Below are 18,485 nucleotides of genomic sequence, written 5' to 3'. Positions count from 1 at the left end.
TCAAGGAACTTAACTCAGCTTGTAACTTAGTGAGGCCAGGCTTGTTTATAAGTGCAGTGAAGTCGTAGGGAGACTTGTTACTTCTTGTGAATTGTCTTGATTTTAGCTTAGACTTCGGTAGGATTTTAGCTCCTTCTAGGTGATCTACTAAAGTATTAAAATAACAAAACACTCAATAGGCTGAGTGACATGATTAGAAGTTTAACATATTTTTTTTGAGGAATTTATGCTTTTGTGGGCACATTAGCTGAAAGGTTGTTTGTGTTTCTATCTGTTACATTAGTTAGCATGTATATTCTAGTAGTATATTGTCGCTCTCTCTGTCTCTCTCTGCTTCTTCCAGGTCTCTCTCCATTTGGCTGCTCCTCTTCCATACCCCTTAGAGCTATTTAACTACATAGCAGGAACCACCCACAGCTACACCTTATCCACATCAGCCAACCCACCGCCCCTGAAGCCAGCCCACAGCTGTATATTGTTAATTAACCCAGCTTCATTCCTCTACAGTATACTTTATTTTCTGTATTTTAAATACCTTTATGCTACTCTTATGCCTTTTTCTATAGCGTAGCACTGCTGAATGACGAAATTTCTTCATTTGATGGAGTTGGAGGCTTGAAGGTGCTTCGACTACCTGGATAACAGTCACTGAAAAAAAGAAATGATCTGGTTATGCTTCAGTGAATCTTTCCTTGTATGTGTGTATAAGGTAGCAGAATGAGGGTTGTAGATATCATTCAGCTGTGTTGGTCAGGGTGGACCTGCTCTGAAATAATTGAATAGCATGTGGGTTTGTGGAGCCTACCATAAAAAGAAACTAGTATTACTTAAACAGTTGCATCTTGCATGAATATCCCCAATAGAGTTAACCACTTTGTGGTATTACGTCTTGGTCTAATAAATCTAGATGTCATATCCACACTGAAAAACGAATTAAGGCAACAAACCAGTCTGTAGTGTGTGTCCTTACATCTGCAGTGTTTCACAGGGGCTTTCAGTGACTAAACGATTCATAGCAGGAAAGATACATAAAGGTGACGTTGTGGTAAGAAAAATAGAAGCCAAAATATTATGAAAGAAAGAAGGGACAAGATGTATAAAAATCTTTGGTCCTTTGTCTGGGGCTTTAGTACCTATTAATGAGTACAGACTGCTGAATATCACTGCAATAGATATCACTGGTCTAATATTATAATTTATTTTTAAAACTTCTACTACAGCTAAAGCAATAGTGTGCCTCTCTTACACCAATACACTTTTTACCACAGAATAATAGCCTCTTGTTAACTAGGGCTTAGCTATAAACAGAATGTTGTTTTTCTCACTGCAGTGCATTCAAATAATTTGCAATTCATTTCTACCTCACTGGAAGAAATGGAATGTCACTGTGGCTGTTTTTACTATCCATGGATTCTGTGTAATTTTTATTACTTTTATGTAGCCAGAGAAATGCCTACAGTGATCATGCAAACAAATCAAATAATTGGCCTCTTTCAGGAGAAATTCGTAAAAAATAAAGCCTAGATCTTTACACATGCAATTGCTACTTACTGCTATGAAAGTAATCTATTTTCATAGCTGAAGTAGAGGATCACAGCCTCAATTAAATAAATACTACTATAACCATTGTTTTCATTCTGCTATGTGATGGTTAAGTGCACAAGAATATAACTGGTCAAGAAGGTATTTTTCTGAATAGATCAGTCAATTACAAAAAATTGTTCACTGTAAAAATACTTATCATTAACAAAGGCAGAATAAGGTCAAGAAAGATCATTAAAGAGCGAGTCTTCCTCCAGATGTTGGTCTGTTATCCAGTGATGGTGCAGATTATGAGCTCATGTTTCAAACTGTATGATTTCACATGTTTATCTCCTAAAATAAAAACTCACCATATTTTTTAAAAGATACAGCCAATAAACTACAAATATCTTTTTGCTTAGTGATCAGGCTGGGATTAAACAGGGGCTTAGTTTTTGTCCGTGGAGATCAGAGGAGGGTAATATTGCTTACTGATGTTTAGAATTTGCAAATGCATAGATTTTCTTTCCATTACGGTTCAACAGAAAAAAATATAAAACAGAAAATGGGTCAACAGTATGAAACTTGGGGTTTTTTTTAAATTAACTTAAATTGAAGGAGCCTCCATATAGCTGGATGTCTGCTTTGGAAAGTATTAAAGTTAGTAATTTTTGAATTCATACTGTCTTAGCGGCAAGCAATATTTACAAAACCCCAAAATCACAGGGTGAATCATTTCTTTCCACTGATGTCAGACTTTGCTCTAACCTGTTTGAGGTGTATGTTGTTCCTACAAAATCATATTAGTGCCTCTGTATTGTAATCTCAGCTGGAGAGAAGTGTAATAGAAATGAATGCATAGAAGTTGGTATTGTGTAGGGACAACATCACGTTGGGATCGCTTTGTTTTGTCAGTGATCCAGTGGCACATGTGTAGTAGTACTGGATAATTCCACAGTAAAAGATTTTTCTATCCAAATGAATCTCTCTCAAACACACAGTCAGAATTGTGCATGCTGTTTCTCTGCTGGCAGGCCAGTCTCACCACACGCGGTAGGACTCAGTGTATAAATTGCATAAAGTGGAATACCTAAGGTATATATATGACTTTCAAGGTTGGGGGTTTTTTTGTCTCTTCCTGCACTCTGCTCGAGTAACTTGCTGTAGCCACATACTGCCTCTCATTGTGTCTCATTGTCCCCTTGATAAAAAAGGAAGGATTAATTATATTGCCATTTTGTAAAGGACTAAAAACCTACATAAAATCTACAAATAAAGAAGCCTTATTGTCATTTATTAGTCAGAAGCTTGACCTTACTTCTAGAGGAGCGCTTGTCTTCAAGTGTTTCTTCTGAGTCCACTGTCAGTCACTTTCTAGTTCCTGCTCATGGATTTATCCAAAGTTGAGTATAAAGATATTGAGGTAAAATTTAATTTTTATGCATATGTTCCAATAGACAAAACAGATGCAGCTTTCCAAAATGAAAACTCTGATCTCTCTGAAGATGGGTGGGTTTAAAATAAGTCTCGTAAATGCTGTCTGATCGCTATTTGCTTGGCATTTTGGAAATGGCAGGAGGCGGGAGGAAGAATTGTTGAAGTCATAAATACAAATGTTGCGTTTAATTGGGCATTGACACACAGATTATTTTTACAGTTCATTTAAAATAATGCAAAAATATTTACAAATTTTAAAAGAGATATCCTGGTAGATTTATTTTTTACTGGTTTTGTGTTTGGTGCGTTGACAGCCAAATGTAGTAGCACTGTGTCTAATTTAGTGAAACAGGGTGGGACTTTTTTTTGTTTGAAGTGACTAAGAAAATTTTAAAAACGTCTTACGAAGCCTGCACAAATGTGTGTGCTCTGTACTTTTAAACATTTAGAAAGACTTCATCACATACTGAGTGATCCCTGTAGTTGTGTCAGGACAGAAGTCATGAATCTGTAAAAGTCAATGCAGGTCGGATCCCTTGAAGGGTCTTAATTAACAGATGGCTTTTAATTTGGCTTTGGAGAAGGGTACAAGATGGTGCTAAAATAATTATCTGCTTCTGAGATCTTTTCCCTTCTTGATTGCTTGGTGAACGCCCTTCCCGAATCTTTAAGTTCAGGCTCTGTTCAGTGTCCTGTTCTTCAGAATGAAGGTACATGTGTGTGACTTGGGTTAATTAGACTACGTGAAGCTTTGAGTGAATGGTGAAGTATAAAGTTACCATCTATCACCTCACAGTAAAACCAGATCAGCAAAGAAATCGAGGTGCTTATCTTCTGGAAGTTTGGCAGTCATACTTGCACAGTAGTGTGTGACAGCAGTAAGGACTGGTTTAATTGGAAATTTTGAGCTAAATTCCCTCACTTAAAACAAACAAGAGTTTCTCAGTGGCTTCCCAGAGCATTAATTGATAGCCAGACAGACAGCTGTATTATATTTAGCAAAAAACCACTCACCTTGCATTGTTCAGTGTACAAAACATCTGTAGGACCTGCTCATTTTGCAGAACTCTGGTGCTGTCAACATCATACTTTCATTGCAGGAGTATCAGGGAGGAGGTTTTTTTCCTTTTAGAAAATCAGCAGCTATGCCAAGTTCCACAGAGTAATGCTATGCAGCGCAATTGTTCTCAAGCTCTTGCCTTGTAGCCCGTCGGCAGCAAAGACGTACCCATTTTTCCTTTTAGACAGAGCTATAGCTACTGCTTTATGGTAAATACCGTATTTTACTTAACAGAAAAGGAGAAGCCATTGCTTCACCGAGTGCCTAAGGCCCCTCCTGAGTATAGAGGTGCTGATGTGAGTGTCAGACTTGCCACAGCGTGTTCTTATTACTGTTGTAGTGGGCTGATTTGGTCAATGCTTTTCCGATCTGGAAAATGATAAATATCTTGAATTTATCTCGCATTCCTCAACAGCTCACTCAGTTATTTGTTAATTCACCTATAGAACAGGAAAAACTCGTAATATTGAACAGTTCTGGAAATATTAGGACAATAGCTCCTAGACAAGAATAGCTTTTAGCATTTGAAAATGTCAAATATTAATTTTAACCATTAAAAAACTGCCACAATTTTGACAGAGCAGGAAAAATTCTTCTTCTGTTCTTTGTTGTAAATGGTAGCTTAATGTGATACAAAGACATTTAGAAAAATGTGGTTGAATATATTCAGAGTCTGTGTTGATCTGATTTCAATGTCTGCATCCTTGAGCTTGTGTGTACTGGCACTTATACCTCCAGATACATTTACCATGCAAGTAATTCGGTTCCATTTCTTGCATACCTCAAGCATGGTGATTACTCATTTGGCTCAGTCTTCTTAACACATTTTTAAGGCACAGCAGCCTCTGCAAGTGCACGCTTACTGCAGAGGAGACATCTGCATCCTTCTGTACTGCTTACTGAGAGTAAGTGGCTGGAGCTGCATAGGAGGATGTGAGCAGATTAGCTGTAATGTTGTTGCTCACTTTGAAGGGGAATTGTATTGATGGGCAAGAAGAAATGGTAGCAATTGGAAGGGAATCTGTGCTGCAGCCATTCTGCTGCTGGTTTGATGGTCCCAGTTATGCCGTGCTTGAGGTTAAGCAGGGTTTGAGGCATTGCAACCTGTGGATTGTAATAGAAACTGTGGGAGACAGCAATGCTTCCTGGGGAATGTCAAGCCTTTAGTTCAAAGAAAAAGACACTGTGAATGTGCTGGAATATTCTGTGCTGGAATTGTTACAGATATAATTAAGTAAACTATTTTTCCTTATGGATTTTCTTGGTCTTTCTACCTCTTTGCATGTTATCTGTTTTGTCTTGCAGTCTTCCCATAGTGAGTATTGGTTCCTTTGCACTCTCTCTTCACTGGCTGTAGAAGTTACCTTCTCTCCAGCTCTTGCTCTATAAAAAAGCTGACTTGTATCATTCCCCACTTCACTGACTTGCTTATCTTTTATTATGTGTTACTTAGAGATACCTATTCTCTTTGATTTATACTCTCTAATTTCCCCCATCTGTTACTCTTTAATTCCTTAACTGTGGTATTTAATTCAGTAAAACATTGTAAGATAGAGTTTATGTGTAACATGCTGTACAAATGAAAACTCATTCTAATGAGACAAATTGCACTGACCAGTTTGTGTTAAGTATGTGACCTTTTGCAGAGTAGTTCAGTCTGGTTTTAGTCCAGTTGTAAAGTAATCTTGGTTTGAAGAATAGTCACTGAACTTCAGTAATGCACAAAACCTCAAGAACTTCTTTTTTATTATTATTTTATTTTGGTAAATGCAGGAGTGAAATGTTTTTAACCCAGAAATCCTATTTGGTGAAAGAATGTGAACAAGGCTACCGAGATGGATTAACTAATTCTCATTTTTCTTGGCTGGGCGTTCTGTAGCTGGAGTGAAGATGGTGAGCAAAGTATTTATTTCTTAACATTGGTGGCAGCTGGCTCTTAAAATCAGTGTTCATACCTTTCTGTTAGTTTTATTTTGCAAAGTAAGCAAAACAAGCTTGTGTCAGGAAGAGGTGATGGAAAACAATTGCTTATTTTGCACTTTCAAGCCCCACATACACTTGAATCAACCACTTATTGTCTTATGGTTTTGTATCAGCTGCTACAGAGAGAGTTGTGTGTGAGCTCTACATTATTATTCCAAGAAGCAACTGAATTGTGAATAAGCTAGAAGGTACTTGAAGGAATCAGGTTAGTTATTCTGGAGTTTCCTTCATTTCAGTTGAACATTGGTCCCATGTGTTAATGGTTAACTCTGTGAATTTACAGTTTTATTATGGGATCAACATACAATAACATACTGGGAAAGATACATGTTTGGCTGTGAAGCATCTGCTCTTGATAACTAGTTCTTTAAGTCTTTGCGTTAAACTTTTTAGAGATCAAAGGCAAGTCTAGTTCTTTGTAGGCTAACACTGAATGGCAATCTCTCTTTTAGCCCATTTGAGCGGGAGAAATAATAAAAAAGTAGTGTTCAACCACAATAAATACTTCTTAATAAAGCACTTTTCAGGAAGTTCTTTGTTAAAAAATAGTCTTTTTAAATTTTAGAGTCTGTATGCCAAAAAAGATCTGGGAAACAACTGGTAAATGCTCAAAGGGCTTTTTTGTTTCTGAAAAGGGAGACAACCTAAGCATAATGCTCTCAGTGTTGATTTTGGGGGGTTTCATATAATACATCTTATTTTCAGTACCATTGTAACTTTGCAAGTTGTATTAAAGTAGCTATTTTAATGTTTTAGATCTGTAGTTCAAATGAAGACTTGATTTATGAATGTTCATAGGGTCTGTGTTCCAATTAACTGATTTATGTTCTGTCACGGGGAAAAAAAATAGTCTTAATGTATTTTATTGCTATCTTAGATAGCTGAAATTTCACTTAGGATGCAAAAACCAGCGTTAGAGCAGGAAGCTAAAACCAGCATTATAGCAAAGACTGCAGAGGCACTTAGAAAACGTCAGCAGTTTTGGGTGGGTTTTTTTCCTTTCCAATCCTTTTATCAGTAAGACTCTTGCAATTCACATTTGAAGATCAAGAAAACAATATTAGACTTTCAGAGGGAGTTAATCTGTGTCCAAAGCACTTTAGCTAAATTAAAATAAAAACTAAAAAATCTATCTACTTGTGCCAACTCTTGTTTGAATCTGGGTTAGACTAATGTGTGGTCTGCTGTGCTGTGAGGGCATGTGAGCCACAGCTGCTGGATTTTGTTAGCTCCTGTGTCTCTCATCTATGCAAACTTGAAGTCAAAGTTCTTTAATATTTCTGTGGCTCTGTTTCCCCATCTCCGGAATGAGAGTGCTGTTTCCTTAGGGACATTCACTGCACGCTGCTGGCTGTGGAAGCTGTTGGTCAAACGGACCCAGTACCGTCACCTGCTGTGCTTTTCACCTAGTTGTTCCTCTGTGATCTACTGCCGAGGGCTTTTCAAGTGTGTTTCTATCGAACAGGACCCCTGTATGAAGGAGGCAGGGGTACACTTCCAGAAGAGACTGCATTTTACCAAGGCTGTGGCTGGTTGCAGAATCTCGGTGACATTTACATTGCATGAAAGCTGTGTGGCCCATTGAACTGGATGAAACTTGCCTATATTTATCAAAATAAGAGGAAGAATAATTTAATTTAAAAATATTAGTTTAGCTCAACATGTCTGTTTTATCAGATGCAAATGAACGTGTTTCCATTGTTGGGCTTCCTGCTTTCTATCCAGAGGAAGCTTTGTGAAGGAGGGTGCTGCTGACATATTAGCACATTTTACTTTGTCCTTAGGTCAAGTGTTTTTGTCAGCTCTCTAACATGTCTATTAGGGTGAGGATTTTTGAAATTGTATGTTTCGCTAAAGCTGGAATTTTTTAGACTTCCTCCTTAGGATCCATCATGCACCCATGCATTGGACTTGTCTTTCATTACAGAAATAGGTGGCTTGAAACCTCTGTCTAAGAAATAGGAAATGTGTTAGTAATTATAATTTATTTTTCTTCAGATTTATTGTTTATTTTTTCTTGAATACCAAAATTCTTCTGTCTGGTTTTTTTTTTAGGATTTTGTTTTGGCCTCACATTAATTTAATCTGGTTTTCTGCAGTTACTAGTAATAACTAATATTTATTTTACATACTGTCAATGAGAGATTCCCATTACGTCCGGTATGAGAAGCAGGGAACAAAAAGCTTAAACTTTTAAGATAAACTACGTGGACAAGTTGCTTGTTACAGCCTTCTACTCCCTCAGAGCAAATTTTGTGAAGTGCCCGGGCTGAGCCTGGTTGGTGGGTGCTTCCTTACAAAAGGCACCTAATGAAAGTTTGGCACAGTGTTAGGAAGCAGAGAGGAACACTATACCTAACCATCTCAGAAAGGGACAATTATAATTGTGAGAAAGCAGTTCCGGAAAATGAAGCATGCATTTGTGAATTTTCTTCCATGCTGCATCACTAATGCCATGCAGGCCATCAGTTCTTCAGACCACTAGAGATATTTATGAAATCAGTCCACGATCCTGGAGATTTAGAAAGGCAGTATTGCTAGCTGGAGGAGAGTGCCTAAATGGAAAATAATAGTAATAGTATTTATAAAAAGATTGTCATAGAAAATGGATGAATTTCCTAAAGTCGTCTGGTTTTGCCTGACTGCAACTGAGAGCTGAGCGTAAAGACAAAGTAGAAAGCAAAAATATAAATTAGCCATTTAGACCACAATGATATTAGGAAAAAAAAAAAAAAAAGCTTAATAACCTAATTTATTTTGAAACCTGATTTGAAATAGTGCACAATAGAATGCTAGACAAATGCAGCTTGAGGTGTTGGTGGGTGTAGTGTGGTTTTAATTGATCACACAATTTACTTTTTCAAGCCCATTTTGTTCTGCTTTGTGTGGCTTTCATATCTTCCTAATTTTTGCCTTCCTAAGCCATTTTGTCATGGTTTTTACCGTTGTCCGTAGCTCTGCTGTGCCTCACTGTCACACCAAAGTGACTCCCTGTCATGAAGTCGGTCTTCAGGATAAGACTTTCTTTTTATAGGTCTGAAATACACTTTACTTTCGACTCTTCTCCATCCGGGTTGCCTGATCATTTGTCTGGGTTGAAGGTCTGTCTTTAAAGAACTAATATTTTGTTGCCGGCAAAAGAAAGGGGAGGTGAAGGAAGGGTCAGGGTGTGGATCAGTGTTAAACAAATTGTGAAGGTCACAAAGAATTTTAATCTGGCTTGAAAGAAAGACTTGTATCCAGCAGCACATTTTTGTTTGCGATAGTCTGAATGGACAATTGTGGCTACTTTGAGAATTTGGTGTAGACTGCATGACTGGTATAAATTGAATTAGTCTCATGACAAGGACATAGTCCCCTCTTTTTTCTATCTGTCTGATGGAAAGCAGAAGAAAGCCCTGCGTGACACGTCTTGACCCACAATGTCAATGTGGGCTTTTGTGACAGGCTCTGATTTCTGGCCTGTCATTTGATAAAGCCAATTTGGTGGAGACTAGGAAGAAGGCTTGCTGCAACACAAAATGTACTTACAGAAAAGAGTATCTGGTGGTGAGTACAGATGACTGCCGTTCCGTCTTAATAGCCATTAGAAAGCCACAGTTTCTTCCTGAAAATGGGGCAAAGTCTTGGCCTTGTATAACACAGGGACACAGACACACCAAACCATGCACTGTGTAATATCCTGCACTGTGGCATCACCTTTCTTTGTCCTTTTGTCCAGCCATCCCTGTGCCTTCCATTTCCTCCATTTGCTTATTTCTTATGTTTTTCTTTCTCAATCTTCTGCCTGCCTTTTGTCATCTTACACTTTTCTCTTCCCCCCACTTTATACCCTGCACTGGAGTGAAATCAGTCCCTCTCTTCCATGCTAACAGGGTACCAGCAAAGAAAGCATTGTGAGTCCTGCTTTTCCTAAGACCAAGAACATCCCAACTTTCTGATTTTGTGTCTGTTTCCCTCCCATTCCTGATGCCCTCCTTCCTGCCTCCATTGGCACTGGCTGAGGTGGAAACATTTATAGGACATCAAAGGAAAAAGCAACTGAATGCAGTTTGTGTAAGATAAAAGTGCAACTTGCAGTGCTTATTGCTCTACTGCACTCACAATGCAGATCTAATGATTTAAATTGAAAGATTTTGTAATGTTTTAAGTACTAGGAAGACAGTATGAATTGCTGCTGGTTTTGTTTATTTTAAATGACATTAGAAATGCTCTCCTTCCCATTGATACGCAATGCAGTGGTCTTTTTTAATGCAGTGCATCAAGATATTTTCACTGTAAATTTGCAAAACTCACAAGAAAATGATTGTCATGTTTTTCCTGAATACTAATTTTAAATAAGAGGCTGTAATCTGAGCAGGGGTAGCCAAGTATTTTTGCAGTCATTAAACAAACAGGAACATGGTAAGAAAATTATATTTACGCTACAGGGTTGCAATTTCAAGGGATAATATTTGGCTGCAGATGCTCTGACAGTGAATCATGGCATTGTTGCCAGTGTCATGACCACATCTGAGTGATGTTTTCTGGAAGTTCCATCATTTGTATCACGAATTCTGGTGGGTTTTGTTGGAGAGTCGTTTCAGCTTATGCCACAGAGGAGATGAAGAAAATTGAAACCATTGTATGGCGTAACAAATCCAGAAACATTTACTTTTCTGAGCATGTGTATGTTCCGTTATCTCATGTAGATTTGGGAAATGTGCTCTCTTTGTTAATATGATGTATTTTTTTTCTCTTCCCTTATTCAGAGACCTGAGTGAAAATCAGATAAAAGGAATCCCTAGAAAAGCCTTTCGAGGAATCATTGATGTGAAGAACTTGTAAGTGACAACTTCATTAATATTAGTGGTGAAAAACATTCTCCCTGGGTTACATCTGCCTGTTACTATTGGTTTGAGTACCATGTAGTTAGCTCGGTGCAGCACAAAAAGGGAGCTGTGGACCCTGCTGTGTGCAGCAGGTTGTCGTCAAGGGCCTCACATGCTGCTTTGGTCTTGTGTGCACACTTTGCAACGTACCTGGGCAAAGAAAAATGTATACGTAGGGGTTTTACCCCACCCTTCACTGTAGTCCTGCAAAGTCATGGTCCAAGCCTTGAAGCAAGATATGCATAGGAAAAGAACTGGTAGAGTTTGGGGATGAAATTGAAATATTTCACTTTGATTAAATTCTCTGTCCCACAGCTAGGGTGGGAAGTAAATAGGGCAAAACGTGGCATACAGGCACAGTAGTTGGGCACGATTATCAGAAAATGAAAAGATAATGTGAGAAATTAACTGTGCATGCTTTGACAGTTTGTATTAAAAATGAAAATAACTTTTAAAAGCCATTAAAGAAAATCAGGTTTTGCTGTTTGTACTAATGAAGCTAGTCTGTCTTAGCCGTTTTCTATAACATATAGCCTGAAATACATGTAAATGAAGACTTTCAGCTCTGTATTTCCAGAGCTGCTAAAGGCTCTTATATATTACAAACCAGAAATATATTTCTGTGCATGCCCACACGCTAACGCACCGTTGGCATTGTTAGAGTCAACACAAGGTGAATTGAAAAAGGAAATAACAGCCAACAAGTTGGCAGAGAGTCAGGATTTCCTGAGAAGACTTGCAGCCACTCTCAGAACCATTTCAGAGCCATTAGTATTAGCACTGTGTTACCACACCAGTAGCTGGAATCTGATACCCCACCATGGTAAATATTGTCAGCATAGTGTAAATAGTGTGGATTTATCCTTTGTGTGTTTATGTTGTAGAAGAATTAGCTAGAGGAGGTCTAAAAAGAAGCACTTTTCTACAAAGAGTCTTGCAACATACACGTGTTTTCATTTCTTGCCCCAATGAACAACCTATTTAGTGTCCAGACTATTTTTTTTTTTCTACAAGCAGCATGGAAACTGTTAAGGGCAGTCAGTCAACATGTATCAAAGCACGGCCACATCTGCATTCAAGGGCAAAGCACAATTCTTGTACTTTCTCTGGTGATACTGCATTGCAGGGACTATCACATCACTGGGGTTTGTGCTAGGGAGACAGTACTGCAAAAGACCAAAGGAGGACTTCCCCCAAACTGGAAAAGATAGGCACAGGAGCAACCCTGTGAAATGCCCCCTGCTTTCTAAGCACTGTGCAAGGTGCTTTTGGAGATTTTGGGATAGACAGAATGTGAAGACTTCTACACATTGTCTAACGTTTGCAGCTGTTTCTGCAGGCAATCAGCATGCTAACCTTGTGTTCTTCAATGGTTTGCTGCTTCCTTCCTTCATATTCAACAGTGACTTTAGCTTTTCAGGTGTGAAGGCTTTTTTACCTCAACATCAGCCTGAGAAAACATGAGAAAAATTGAGGAGCCAATTAAACTCATCTAAGTCTGTACGGTAATGTTGTTCTTCAGTGGAGGAGAATCAGAGGACCTGTGTGAGCAGGCCTAGCTTTTAAGACACAGGAAAAAATGTAGAATATAGATTATAATGGGAAGATGTTTGTGGATTTTAGACAGAAACAGCGCTCTTTTGTCATGTTAGCACGAACTTTACTTACGTTATGTAATCTAGAGCAACAGTAGATGGTGTTTTGTTTCAGAAAATCTAGCTTTCCCTACTGTAATTCACCATTAGTTGTCTAACGTAATTTAAAATAGCAAAGTTTACATTCAGAGATGCATTTGCTGCTGGCAAGCTGTCACAAAAATCACAGGTATTCTTTGATTTATACACCCAATCTCAGTGCAGAAGGAACCAGAGTCTCACTTTTGCATGAGCCAGTATCAAGGCATGGCTGGCTGGAGTGCTTACAGGAACTCCAGGAATGCTGGGACCTAAAACTTTAACCAAAAAATGTGACTGCTAAGTTAGGCAGTATCTATTATTTTGACGTAAAAGATACAGTGTGAGAAGTGCTTCCTTGCAGCCCCCTTTTCTGTCTTTCAGGAATACTGTAGTTATCACAGCATCATAGAATAATTCTGGTTGGAATTGACCTCTGGAGGTCATCTAGACCAACCTCTGGCTCAGCAGGAGCACAAAGCTTACTAGTCTAATGAATAGTTTTGCTGATGTAAGCCACAAGTACTGATTGTTCAGATAAATACCAGAAGAAGCAAACTTTTCACTCAGATCTGTAGTAATTTTTTCTTGATAAGGAATGGATGAATTGTGCCCAGAGTGGTTCATTAGATCAGATGACTGTTGCTTCCAGACACAGAGTAGTGGCCTATGAGTTGCTGAGAAAAATGGGACAAAATCTTGAGCCAACTTGCTGCTGGCATCTAAATTTCTGCAGCAGTAACTGTAAGGGTGTGATGCAAGTTGAACCAAGTTAATATTTAAAGCTCTTAAAGCTTTAAGCAGTAAGCTTAAGCATGCCAATTCCCATTCTCAGTCTAGATTTGGCAGCCAAATTGCTCCCTTCTGAGTCACAGAAATGACCATGCCAATGAGCACAAGTGTTCGAGCAGCTAGAGGAAAAGAATGAGTCTTTGCCTGTCGGTGCCATTCAGCTGTTCAAACACCTGCACTGCTGATCGCCTGGTGACTCTCCGACACATGTGCCAATGTGATAGCGACAGAGTTGGCCATTTCTATGGTTATCCCTTTGCAGGTTTATTGTACTCTCTCGGAGTTCTTCTTCCTTACAAAGTATGTTTTTGAGGGATCTTGGAGACTTTTAGACTTAAAAATAAAGTTACATGTTCTCCTACCCTCCCCAAGGCTTTCCAATTTATCTTTTAAATTCACATAGGGAAGGGCTGGCATGGAATTGTCTCTTTCTGTCACTTGACATCTAACATGGCCTCGAATTCTTCCAGTTTCTACATAGTTTCTAAATGCCATGGCAAAAAGTAATAGCTCTGTAGATATTGTAATAGGGACACAGCAAGTGCTAGACCACATGAAAGTCTCCAGATTAATGCTGTCTTTAACAGCAGCTTGGAAAGCTTCCCTCAGGAAAAAATGTGGAGACGTTGATGCAATAGCCTAAGCCAGGGCATGAATTCCTTTTGGACACAAACTCTGAAATATGCCATCTCTGGGCTTAACATAAATTACTGTGGGTGCCATTTGGAAACCCTGTGAGAACTACCCTATCTCAGCGTGGCCACAGCAGCAAGCAACACCAAGTGGCAGATTGCAGCCAGTTGGAGCATAATGGTGTAAAAAGAGTTCCTGAATTTAAGGGCAGAGGTGCTGCTGCGTTTGCTAAGTGATGAGAGTCTTTGGTGACGTCCCTTGAGCACCAGGGCTGCAGAACTGGCTTGCTACTGGTATGATTTTGGGCATTTAAAAAAAAAAAAAAAAAAAAAAGGTTAAGATAAAAGGAAAGAAAAAAGAAAGGTGTTACAGAAAGTAGTGTTTCGGGATAGTTTTCACCATACCTTTCCTTTTAAATGGTAAAAGCTTTAGTAATTCCTTAGCAAAGCAGTGATCCCCGGAAAATGGGCTTGTGTAAGGGCTGTGCTAAAGAAGAGCTTTTCAACCTCAGGGAGGCCAACATTTTTGCATGAGACAAAGCCAAAGCAGAGACTGCCAAGATGAGGTTTTAAAACTCCCGAGTGGGGGAAATGTAGCTGTGTGAATTATTTTCATATGAAGTGTTTTCTGCTGTTTGACTATAAAATCAAAGGAAGAATCTGCACATAAAGAATATGTTAGTAAGTCTATTTCTAATTAAAATATATATATAATTATACAGCTTTTAGAAAGTTTCATGAACACATAATGTCCATTACCAATAGTGAACTTGTAAGGAAATTTGGTGTAAACTAGCACTTTGAACATTCTGTGGAATAGACACATAAATGCTGCTCCGTGGCCCTAAAATAATTGAACAAGAAAGGGCGAGAGAGGGCCAGCTTGCGGCACGCACCTGTATTCAATTTCTGTTACTTACTACTTAGAGAACAGGAAATGTTTTTTGCAGGAATCTAGCCCCAAGTAAGCACACTTATTTTAAGAATTAAAGTACATGTTTTGGGGTCTTGTTGAGCTTTTGGCTAACTCAGCACTGTCAGCCACGGCCTTCCGTCAAAAAAATATATAGAGCCGCTTCTTGGATTGCTGCACATTTACCCTGCTTGTATCACATCTTGGCATTCAGACGGGAGTTCTCTGGTGAGGCATTCCTGCAGTTTCTCTTGTATTAGCCTGGCCAGCCCACCTTGTCAAGGGCAGCCAGATTCCCAGAATAGGAATATGCAGAGGCTGACTCAAGTAAAGATCCTGTAACTGTAGCAACCATTCTTTTGAGGTGTTTCTTGTGGTTATTGGCAGGATGCTCCCAGCTCTTCCTCTTGCTGTGCCTCTCTTCAGGACTGTGAAGCTGAGCATAACCAATCGAGCTGCGTGGGGATTGCAAAGCAGCGTAGGAATGGGATTCTTGGAGGCATGATGATATCCAAGCTTGTGTTGCAGGGATCGTTCCTCCATAAGAAATGCACAGGACAAATTTCAAAAAATTACTCTTTCTGGCAAGCTGCTGTCCTGTGTTCTTTTGCCATCTCTTGACAGAAGTTTATTCCTTTGTTTTGTAGCATTGCAGTGAGGAAAAACAATAGCCCAAGACTTAACAGCAAGCAGAGATCTCTCTGCAAGTAAAATGGCAAGACTCTGGCTGTGTATTTCCCTAAGCTTTTGCCCCTTTGTCACCCATCCCTACCTTGCACCGTTCAGACAGAAGGAAAAGCCTCTTGTGTAAGCAGTGAGAGTGCAAACATACATCTTGCATATATACAGAGTGCACAGTCTTGGTGTCAGTGTCTATAGAATCATAGAGTCATTTAGGTTGGAAAAGACCTTTGAGATCATCAAGTCCAACCTGGGTTACTGGGTCTTTCAAGTCCACCACTAAACCCCAACTTCGCATCATCAACAAATACACTGAGTGCGCACCCCATCCCCTTGTCTAGCCCCTTTGGTAAAGATGTTAAAGGGACGGGCCCGGCCGTGAGCCCTGGGAACCCCCGAGTGCCCGGCGCCAGCGGGATGTGACTCCATTCCCCACCGCTCTCCGGCCCGGCCGCCCAGCCAGCTTTGACCCCAGCGCAGAGCCCCCCGGGCAGCCATGAGCAGCCGGTGGCTGCAGGAGAGGCTGTGGGAGACGGTGTCAGAGGCTTCACTAAGGCCCAGGACACACCAGCCACAGCCTCTCCCTCGCCCACCAGGCCGGGCAGCTGCTCGCAGAAGGAAATGTCTGTGCATCCTCTGTGATCACATCAAGGAGCAAGTGCTGGTGGCAGGGCTGAGGGGTAGGAACTGTCCTGTCTCCATACTATCTATAAGGTCAAGCTCTTTCACATCAACATCTCCCAGCCCGGGAAACTGCATGATTCATGGAAAGGAAAATGAATACATATGCAGTGGGGATGTGTGGGGACACAGCAGCAGAGCAGAGGGGGAGCCAACCCGACAGTGCAGATACCCCGCTGGAACACCACACAGAGCTAGTGCCACATGAAATTACACAGTTACTGTTTTTTGTGTGAGGAGTTGCTGCCGTTTCTTCTTCATTCACTGGAACTCAGTTCTGTGCATATTCAGCTTCTGCCTTTTACCATTTGTAGGCTTTGACTGTAAAATAGAATTTTGTAGCATTGGGATTCAGAAAAACACAAGCTAACAGGTTCATCTGTCATGATAATACAGGCTCATTGCATTTCTGTCTAAATATTTCTTAGCCACACGTAAGATAATAGCTCTTATTACTAGAACAATTACTGCAAGCCGCTTTTCTTGCATCCTGGAGCCACTTAGGAAATTGTGGGTAATATCCTTCTTTATAGCCCTAAAAGTTACTTTGGAGGAAGAAATTGAGCATTTAGATTTTTTAAAAAAATGTAGAAATACGTCAGCACATATGTAACTTTTAACACTTCTGTAAGTTAGTACACATCTAATTTCTTAGTGGTTGCATTACCTGTGCAACGTAAAAAATCAGAGCTATGTGAGTACTGTAAAATATTTTTGTGACTATTAATTTCAGTTTCTTATTTCTTAAATGGCTTTTCCTGGAAGATACTCTTACTTTTTTCTGCATGAATCTACTATTAGCATCGATCCATGTGACTTTTACAAAAATTAAACATCTAGATTGCACATTCAGGTTTTGGAAAAAGCTGAACTTGCTCTTTACGCTGAGGGGTATTTTGCATTCACTTACACAAAACATAAAAATGTGCCTGCGTCATTTTTTTATCTATCACAAACAGCAGTGCAGAGGATATTTGTAATTTTTGCCATTCAGCCGTAGAATAAAAATAATTAAACGTACCTGTCAAGTTAAAATAATGAAGAAACCCAAGGAAATAATGATTGATTTGTGTGTAGCCATTTAACTAGCAGAAATCAAGCAAGTGATTGTGAGTTATTTGCTGTACATAAATATGCAGTATATCTCAATGAAATGTTGCACTAGAAAACTTAACTCCTTTAGTCTGGTTTCTCAAGGGAAGCTATTATCCAGAGCCCTCTGAAATTCCTGGCCGTAGTTTCTTGATATTCATGTACAGTACTCTATGTTACTATTGCAGTTTGCAGTAAAATAAAACAAAAGGAGGAAGGCAAACTGTTGGCCAGATTTTCTACTCATTTGGTGTAAAATCTGGAATAAGTCTACTGAAGTCAGTGGTTGGCCTCAAATAAAAGCAATGAAATGGCTGAAGGAGAATTGATTATCATATGTTGGCTTGTGTATTTGCTTATGTATCTTTCAATGGGCTGAACAATATGTGTCTGCATTTGATGTTGTGCATGAAAGGCACAGTATATTTCAAATATGAATACATGAAAATTTGAAGAAAGGATGAACTTCTATTATGGAACAGGTTTCAGGTTGCTTTGATCTCAGCTGGTATTTTTGAGTGTTTTCAGAGCTGGCAAAACAGGTCAGAGGTAATGAAACAGTTATTTGAAGACACTCATTAGAAACAAGCCTTTTGTACTCTCTAGGGGTGAAAAGATTGTACTACTTCAATCTTAAAAATTTGTAAATAATTTCCCTCCTCCTTATCTGTAAATTCATACTGCACTCAGTGTATTCCAATAGTATATTCCTTTATATCTCCTGTAATTGATATTCATTGTGATAGCGACCATAACGAATTCAAGAGAGATCTCTGTGACCATCGCATTTGCCTTCTTAGAAATTCCGTTGTAGTGCAGCATTATTATACGATTAAAATAACACGTTACCATCTTCCCACCTTCTACGGAGAAATATCACCTGCAGCATGAGTTAGTTTTATTAGTTTGAGCTTTTGCCATCTGTTCTAGCCCATATAAAAAATGCAAAAAGCATACAGTATTATAGAATCATAGAATCATTTAAGTTGGAAAAGCCCTTTAAGATCACAGAGTCCAATCATTAACCCAGCACAGCCAAGTCCACCACTACACCATGTCCCTGAGCACCACATCTATATGTCTTTTAAACACCTCTGGGGATAGTGATTCTACCACCACCCTGGGCAGCCTGTTCCAGGCCTTGACCAC

The 18,485-nt window shown here is 39.3% G+C and overlaps 1 protein-coding gene across 1 annotated transcript in view; it reads left to right on the top strand.

The window, feature by feature from the left end:
• SLIT3 (slit guidance ligand 3) overlaps positions 1-18,485 on the top strand; it is a 531,438-nt gene that overhangs the window by 260,294 nt on the left and 252,659 nt on the right. Inside the window, exon 6 of the mRNA XM_037398361.1 lies at positions 10,753-10,824. Coding sequence (XP_037254258.1) covers positions 10,753-10,824 — 72 coding nt within the window. The remainder of the gene's footprint in view (positions 1-10,752; positions 10,825-18,485) is intronic.

The sequence above is a fragment of the Falco rusticolus genome, chromosome 8 (assembly GCF_015220075.1).
Source record: "Falco rusticolus isolate bFalRus1 chromosome 8, bFalRus1.pri, whole genome shotgun sequence".
NCBI classification, from domain to species: Eukaryota; Metazoa; Chordata; class Aves; order Falconiformes; family Falconidae; genus Falco; species Falco rusticolus.
Note: the sequence above shows the minus strand (reverse complement) of the source record. Positions and strands in the feature narration are given on the sequence as shown.